At 37.4% G+C, this 8669-nt stretch overlaps 1 protein-coding gene across 1 annotated transcript in view; it reads left to right on the top strand.

Moving 5' to 3' along the window:
• Positions 1-8669, top strand: part of LOC107695729 (rho guanine nucleotide exchange factor 25-like) — a 75499-nt gene that overhangs the window by 55181 nt on the left and 11649 nt on the right. The window contains 4 exon segments of the mRNA XM_016495754.1: positions 4463-4587; positions 6543-6609; positions 6954-7057; positions 7295-7364. Of these exon segments, the coding sequence (XP_016351240.1) occupies positions 4463-4587; positions 6543-6609; positions 6954-7057; positions 7295-7364 (366 nt within the window).

The raw sequence follows: 8669 nt of genomic DNA, 5'->3' as shown, positions 1-8669 counted from the left end.
TTCTGTCCCCCTCACTTCTGAAATGATGGCTACGCCCCTGGCATGTACACTCTCTGAGCCAGAACACTTAAATTAATACAAAACACTGTGCACAACACACACATAGACAATCACAATAGCCGGAAGAGAGTGAATGTACATCCAAATTGATGGCTAAATGCGGTAACATTCATCATTCTATTCCATCATTCCATCAGAAGGTGAGTGATGAAAGGTAATTATGACCAGAGGTGCAAAACAACAAGGGGAGGAGACTGAGATCTCAAGCACTGTGATTATAATCGGAAATGAATTTATTACAGAAACAACATGAACTCTAGACATGTAAGTTATACTAATTACAGTGTCATGCATCATTTGCAAGTACAGTTGTTGCTGCATTTACATTAAATACATTCTAGTCCTTTCAAATTACACTACTTTTTGGTCTGTAAGATTTATTTTTCATTTGAAAGAAGTCCGTTATGCTCACCAAGTCAGTAAAAACCGTAAATGTGTGAAATACTACTGCAATTTACAACAGAAGTTTTCTATTTTAATATATTTTTAATGTAATTTATTCCTGTGATGGCAATGGAATTTTCTTCAGTGTCACATGATGCTTCAGAAATCATTCTAACATGCTGATTTGCTGCTCAAGAAACAATTCTTATTATTATAAATGTTGGAAACAGTGCTGTATTATATTTTTGTGTCAAACCGTAATACAGTGGCCAAAGGTGAGTTTATTATTAGTAATTTCCCCCCCTTAATAGCTAATACAGGTATTTTTGTCTTATGTAGATGTTTACGTATTTTTTACTGGACAACAAGACAAACATTTTGCAGTTTATATTGGGTTTAATTACTTGGTATTGGCGTTGCTCTTCAGTGTTCTGCATTACTCTGTAACTTCCTGCCTCTCTCCATGGTGAGGCTGAGGTGTAGTTTATATCATAGTCATTTCTGTCTCTGATTCAGCTCAGCTGACACCCTACTTTGTACCTGACACAGAAACATTTGCTGTGGGGATCCAGCGTGAGTTTATTATTTGTTGGCTAATGGAAAATTCCTGAATGAATATGTAAGCACTCCTCGGATCCGGCCTGTCTCCCGGACGGAGTAACGCAGCACATGTTTATCAAACTGGCTGTTTTGTTTTATTCCCCACACAAATGGAGGTCTGACACAGCACTTTGAGCGAGGAACCACTATAACATATAACTATGACGTGAGTCTCCGCATACCCTACATTAAAAGCAGGGGAAAAGGACATTGGATTACCTTGCTCTGCTCGAGCTAACTTTAACAATTTCCTGTAGAAAAACAAAAACCAATATGATCTTGCTTTTTATTTAAGGTCCAAGTAAAGTCTCTGGGCTTCTGGGTGGAAAAAATGCTGTGCAGATAAAAAAAGGGTAATGTGCAAGAGTGGGGGTTCTCCTGCGGGCTGTGCCAAAAAACATCTGGAAATGATCTGAGTAGACCTGTGAGCCAGGCAGGAGTAATCGCACTGCTCTAAAACACACAAACACCACCCGCACCAGAAAACAACATAACAGTGTAATACAATACTCAGACAGGCTTGACGGCACGAACACATCAGCAAAGTGTGGGGCGTAAGGCTGGACTACAACATGGCACGATGGAGCAATACAACACATTATACACATGATTTACACAACCGTTCAGCAGTTTGGGGTCAGTAAGTTTGGATTTTATTTTTTAAAGAAACAAATATTTTTGTTCAGCCAGGACATTAACTGTTTTCATCATTGCTAATAATCTTTCTTTAGCACCAAATCAGCATATTAGAATTTCGGAAGGATCATGTGACACTGAAAACTGGAGTAATGGCTGCTGAAAATTTAGCTTTGCCGTCACAGAAATAATTTGTTTAATTTTTAAAATCTATATCAATAGAAATAAAATCTTACTTTCTTTTGTAGACTGGTCATTCTTTTTCATGCAATTCCAATGAATGATGACTGAAGCTTGCAAGCTTCAAAAAGAGTGCAAAGCATCATAAAATTGGTTTGACTCAAATACTACTATGTATTTCAAATCCTCTGAAGCCATGCTGTAGCTTTGTGTGTGAAACATTCTGAAAGTTAAGACGTTAATTACAGAAGTGTTAACTGCTGCAACTGAATCTTTGATTCAGTGAATTTGACTCAGAAAGCCAATTTTTAATTTAGACTGGTTTTGTGAACTGATTCATTGAAAAGATCTGACTCAAACGAAATATTTGTTCAAAATTTGCTACTCTCATGAATGTAGCAAGGATATCTAGAACAGATATCAAGATTTTCAGTGATTAACGGCTAACATTCCTGTCTCTCTCTCCAACAAAGCAATTGTCTGGCTTCAGAAGACTTGGAATATAGTGCATGTAGTGATTTGAACCACTCTATGGTGGTTTTGTGTCCTTTTTGAAGATTGAAATCATCTGGCCCTTTTTATTGTAACTGAATGGAAAAGAGCAACCAGTACATATTATACAAAACATCTCCTTTTGTGTTCCACGGAAGAAAGAAAATCACACAGATATGGAGCGACATGAGGGTGAGTAAATGATCAAATGATGCAAGGAACTTCCGTTCATTGTAATCCACATCATTTTGGACTAGATTGTGCCATATTTTTCTCACACACAACACAATAACACCTTTATAAGCAAAGGAAGTGCTTTGTAAAGCTCCTGTAAACAAACAAACTGGAAAAAAGCGATAACATATTAAATGGATAGAAATATGCTCTCCATCACAAGCTCTTAGCATAGGAATCCTTGCGTTGAGGAGGATGTGTGACTTTAGTGGTATTGTGTGTATGAGAGAAAGAGCGAGAGACCAGGGTCCTGAGAATGAAGATAAAGTGATGCTTCACAGGTGACTGTGGCATTAACCAAGCAGCTAAACAGCTTTGGTTAAAGGGCAGATCTTATCTGGCCTTTAGTGCATTTAAAAAGCAGGGAAACACGATAAATGGGTGTAGTTGTTTTTTGTAGAGATGATTTTGATTCTAACAAAATGGTAATATGTCTGTTGATGTACAGTATACTATCACCATTGATTTTGTCATACAGCAGTGGTGTTGCATAATATTATACGCCACACAGAGCGTTCCGCATCAGTTAGATGACAAACACCAAACCTATTGTGTGTGTGGGTGCAGTTTTGCCTACATTGTGGGAACCAAATTGCTAAGTTAATATGCTAAATAATTTCTTAAAGGGATAGTTCCCCCAAATATGAAAATTCTGGCATCATTCATTCACCCTCATGTCATTCCAAACCAGTGTCATGTAATTATTATTTATATATTATTATTCTATTTATTTAGCTTATGTTTTTAGTAATTTTATTATGTGCATTTGTCATTTTTATTATTTTTTTTTATATTTCGATTTAGCTTTAATTTATTTTTATTTCAGTTTTTGTAATTTTAGTTCTTCAACTTAATTTTCAGTTAGTTGCCAAGGCTAAGTTTTGCTAAGTTTTTCATTTATTTCAGTTTTTCCAGCTAATGGAAAAAAGGTAAAAGTTTTAATTTTAGTTAACAATAACAGCACTGTTCCAAATCAAAACCTGTATGACATAAAACGATATTTTAAGAAAGTCACAATGTGTTTTTTTTTTCTTTGTCCATACAATGAAAGCTAATGGTCTCCAAAGCTGTTTGATTTTATGGAATAGAAATGTAATTCGTTCCGTATTAAATCACTTGTGAGTGTGGAACATATCTGAGTGATTTTAGCACAATGCTATGCGGTTGCACAATGCAATCCCATTTTATCTTTCACTAGGTAAAAATTGTAAGTAAGTTGTAAAAGAACACCATTTCACAACAAGTTTCAGGATTTGACATATTATTCATGTCTGTAGCACAAATGGTGTGGGAAAAGATACTTTTGAGATATTGACGCTTTGTAGAAATCCTTAACAAGCATGACTACAAACAACTGTGAGGGACGTGATAAAGTGTGAGGATTTATAGCATAGTTTAAGTCCTAGTTTTACCTCTGATGTGGTTAACAAACACATTAACACATTAACTTCAGACTTCCTCTTTCCGTCTCAAATACTGAACAACTTGGAGGGCTGTATGCAAATCTATCGTCTACTAAAACAATGGTCCATATCAACCAAAACAATTTGACACGAGTTTCTGTGAGAACATTGTGACTTCATGGGGTCGGTGGCATTGAGAGTCAGGGTAGTACATCTACTCTGTCTCGTTGGTGTCATGATTATTGGTAAGTGCTGAATTCCTGTTATCATTCAATCACTGTCACCAGCAGACCCAGCATGCTCATTTCCTGTCACCTAGGCAACCTGAGCTATTACAACAGCTCATATCTTCCCAATCCGCTCTCTCTCCTCTGTATTATTCGTCTCTGTCCCTACAGCCATCCCTGGAGTGAATAACATTTCAGCATTGTGTCTCGTCTCTTATTCACAGTTATCCTCCTCTGTGTCTGCAGATTACCCAGTGCACCAGCCTACAGGCTGATGACATTTGCTTTGCTTTGATGGATGACAACTCCAGCCAATCATCAGCCACCATAGACAGCGAAGAAGATCGGAAGAGTGCCTTAGAAAAAAGCATGTGTGTGAGAAATGTCCTTTATTTGCAACTTGTGTTAAGTAACATAGGAAATTCTTATTTTAGACTGCTTATGTAACAGAAATGCTTAATTTAAATCTTTTTGATGTGGTATTACTTTGAGATTTCAGTTGCAGTATTTAACAGAGCAGGCATCAGATGTTCATCAGTACACCACAGTCACGTCATCCCTGATGGAAAATCCAGTTTAAAGGGATAGTTCACCCAAAAATGAAAATTACCCCATGATTTACTCACCCTCAAGCCATCCTAGGTGTATATGACTTTCTTCTTTTAGATGAATACAATCAGAGTTATATTATAATGTCCTGGCTCTTCCAAGCATTATAATGGCAGTGAATGGGGGTCGAGATTTTGAAGCCCAAAAAAGTGCATCCATCCATCATAAAAGTACTCCACATGGCTCCACACACGCATTCACGAGAGAGTGGCGTTCCAGCAGATGACATAGGTCGGACATGCTAGGATATGCTAGTCTTGCGAGAACCAAGTTTTGTTTACAGCAAAGGGAAACCAGTCTCCTCATATATTGAAATTCTTCAACATTTTTCTTTACAAATCCTCGTTTTGTACTTCTAATTCGTGACCGGTGTTTTATTTTGCTCTCTTCTGCGCTTCCACGTTTGTCACTTCTCACCGGAGCTTACGCTACGCCTATGTCCTTCGTTCTCATGAGCGCGTGTACATCAGTTACAAAGCTTGAAAGAGCCAGGACATTTTTTTAAATATAACTCCAATTGCATTCATCTGAAAGAAGAAAGTCATATACACCTAGGATGGCTTGAGGGTGAGTAAATCATGGGATAATTTTCATTTTTGGGTGAACTATCCCTTTAAGCCAGTCGGTGGTTGTTAACTGGTTCAAGCTGGTAGACTGGCAGGCTAGTCCCAACAGTTTAAAGTTGCCAGACTAGTTTTTGAATCATGGTAGTGAAGGATAATGATCATCTTGGACCATCTAATGACAAAATTCGACCCGCTATTACTATCCAGCCGGCAACTAGCCACCAAATGGTCAAAATCAAATTGTCAAACCTTTGTTGTCCAACATAATAGCTTTTAGACCAGGTAATCAGCTAAAAAAAACAGCTAGAAACTTGTTAGCAGCTGGCCATAAGTGGTGAAACATGCTAGCTGGTAGACCAGCTAAAGATCATCTTAAATCAGCTAAAGATAACTATAGATCAGCTAATGACCTTCCTAGATGAGCTAATTATCAGCTTGGACCAGCTAATGACTGTCTTTACCAGCTGGCCATAAAAGGTCAAACAGTTTTTTGGAACATGGTAGACCAGCTAAAGATCATATTAACCAACTAAAGATAATCTTAGACCAGCTAATGACCATCTTAGATGAGCCTTAATGACCAACTGTGACCAGCTACTGACCATCTTAACTAGCCATAAACCAGCTACCAGCTGGCCATAACAGGTCAAATTGATTTTTGAAAGAGATAGCTGCTAGACCAGCTAAAGATAATCTCAGACGAGCTAATGACCAGTTTGGACCAACTAGCTAGAACCAGATACCAGTTGGCCATACAGGTCAAACTGTTTTTTGGATCCAGCTAAACATAATCTTAGTCCAGCTAATGACCATAATAACTAGCCAGAGGCTAGCTAAAGATCATCTTAATCCAGGTAAAGATAATCTTAATTACTGTTTTAGATAAGCCAATAACCAATTTGGACCAATTAATGGCCATCTTAGTGTAGCTAGAAAGCAGCTACTATGTTCCAAAACACAGCTACCATCATAAACTGGCCCTTCATGTGGTCCACAAATAGCTCCCAGATTATTAATATGCTGCGACCGTCAGAACTCTGCTAATATTACACCCTGTATTACTCACAGCACATGTTTTGAGCTGTCAGATATTGTTAATGTATTGAATGACTTGATGAAACCAATGAAAGCTGACCTCCTTTCTTCTGCAGGTATGTTCTGAAAGAGTTGATAGAGACAGAAAAGCTGTATGTAGCTGATCTAGGACTTATTGTGGAGGTGAGCTTTAAATATCTATTAACAAATCACATGTGGATTTGATCAACTCTGTTATGGAATGCTATCAATTTTCCTGTAATCTTAGAATGACTCAAATGCATTTCAGAGCATTTAATCACCGTAGAATTAGATTTGATGCATCAACTGACCTGAATTCCACCCAGCTGTAATACTGATCACAGTATAAATCAAAGTAATGGTGCCTGGATTTAAAATATTTGGAATATGCTGATCTACATTTTTTTATGAGCGTGATCACAGTTGAAATGTCTCAGATTTAATAATAAAAGAGTGTTTTTATGGGTCATGAGCTGTGGAAGTTCATCATGTTCTGTCTCTCAAAGGGCTACATGGCCACTATGAATGCAAAAGGAGTTCCAGAAGATATGAAGGGAAAAGACAAAATAGTATTCGGGAATATTCATCAGATCTACGACTGGCATAGAGAGTAGGTTTATCTGTGTTTGTGTGTGTGTATATATCACAAATTTGACAAGACTTTCAGTATATTTCAGTATATTCCTAAAACTTCAAGTCAGTTTAGACTGAATTGTCCTCAGCTTGTCCTTGCAATTTATTTTTTTGGGAAAAATCTGTGGAATTTAGTGCATGCAGATTCCATATGGTGCTGCTGATGACTTATCGTGGGCTGAATGTCTGATTCTCCCCTCTGTACTGATCTCAGTTATTTCCTGGGTGAGCTGGAGAAATGTGTGGCTGAACCTGAACGACTGGCCCAACTTTTTATCAAACATGTAAGTCTGTCTATTATTCTGTCTTTCATCTGTCTGTCTGTTTCTAGCAAGGGTGAGCAGAACTTCTCATGCACTGAGTAAACAGAGCTGAGAAAACACAGGGGTTTTTAACACGCACTCCCATTTTAACACCCCATTTATTCTCCCATCATCCCACTCTATTTCTTGAGGCTGTGTGTTTGCTTGTGTTGTGTCCATTGGCTCACAACCACAAGGGAAGAAGAGGCGGGAAAAGTAAGAGGAGGAACAACAAGCACAGCTACGTCCTTTGATAACACTGCTGCACACACCGTGTCTATTTCTGGAGTTCAGTCCTACACTATGGACATACACACATAAATACACAACACAATTCCTGGCACCCACAGGCGTACACGTTAAAAACTAAAATTAGCAGATTTACAGTTGTGGAAGTACTTTGCAGTAATTTGTTAAAAGCTACCACATGCTGTGATACAAGTTTTGGTGGTGAATCAAAGCGTTTTGCTTAAATGAAAAGCACTGTTACTGTACGAACTGGCGTCTGTCAGTGTTTGCCCTTTCTACCGTTTAATGAGTCTGAGCCCTTTGGGTAATAACTTAAAAAGACTTGAAGGTAATAAAGAAACATAACAAAAATCTAAAGGTTGAGTCAAACTGTGAAACAAACGTAGTGGGAAATTGGTTGGTAATGAGAAACAGTAATGGAGGGTGAGTGAGGGCCAGACTGTCCCCCCACTCTGTCTTTTTTCCTTTCACAAACAAGACCTTCCCCTATCTCTCTCTAATTTCCTCAGCCTCAGCTCTCACCCCCTCTTTTAACTCATACACTACATAAAGTTGTTAGACACCGAAGTTATGTCAGGACTTTCCAACTTCCAGTGATTGATGCGTAAGGCAATTAAATTAAGACAATGGGTTGCAAAATCCTTCAGCTGGTCTTCAACAGTCTTATAAGGACATGTCACTGCACTGGAAAAAAAATCTGAATTAGTATGTTTTGCTATTTTCCAGTAAGCAAACAAATAACACAAATTACAAAATACCTGAAGCAAAGTTGAACAATTTTGACTCATTATTATTATTTTCCTAGTTTTAAGCATAAATGAAGCAAATTAGTGAGTTTATTCTACTTTATAGTAAGGTTATATTTGTTAACATTAGTTAATGTATTAGGTAACATTAACTAATAATAAAAAACTAATTTTAACATTTTTATTAATGTGTTATTTACTGTAAATGTCAAATAAATAAATGTAATTTGTAAATATCCCATTGTCCTTTTGTAATTTGTGTTCATTCATAAGACATCAATATATATATATA

This window comes from Sinocyclocheilus anshuiensis, unplaced genomic scaffold, assembly GCF_001515605.1.
Source record: "Sinocyclocheilus anshuiensis isolate Anshui unplaced genomic scaffold, SAMN03320099.WGS_v1.1 scaffold234, whole genome shotgun sequence".
NCBI lineage: Eukaryota > Metazoa > Chordata > Actinopteri > Cypriniformes > Cyprinidae > Sinocyclocheilus > Sinocyclocheilus anshuiensis.
The sequence above is the reverse complement of the archived record's forward strand: the minus strand, read 5'-3'. Positions and strand labels throughout refer to the sequence as shown.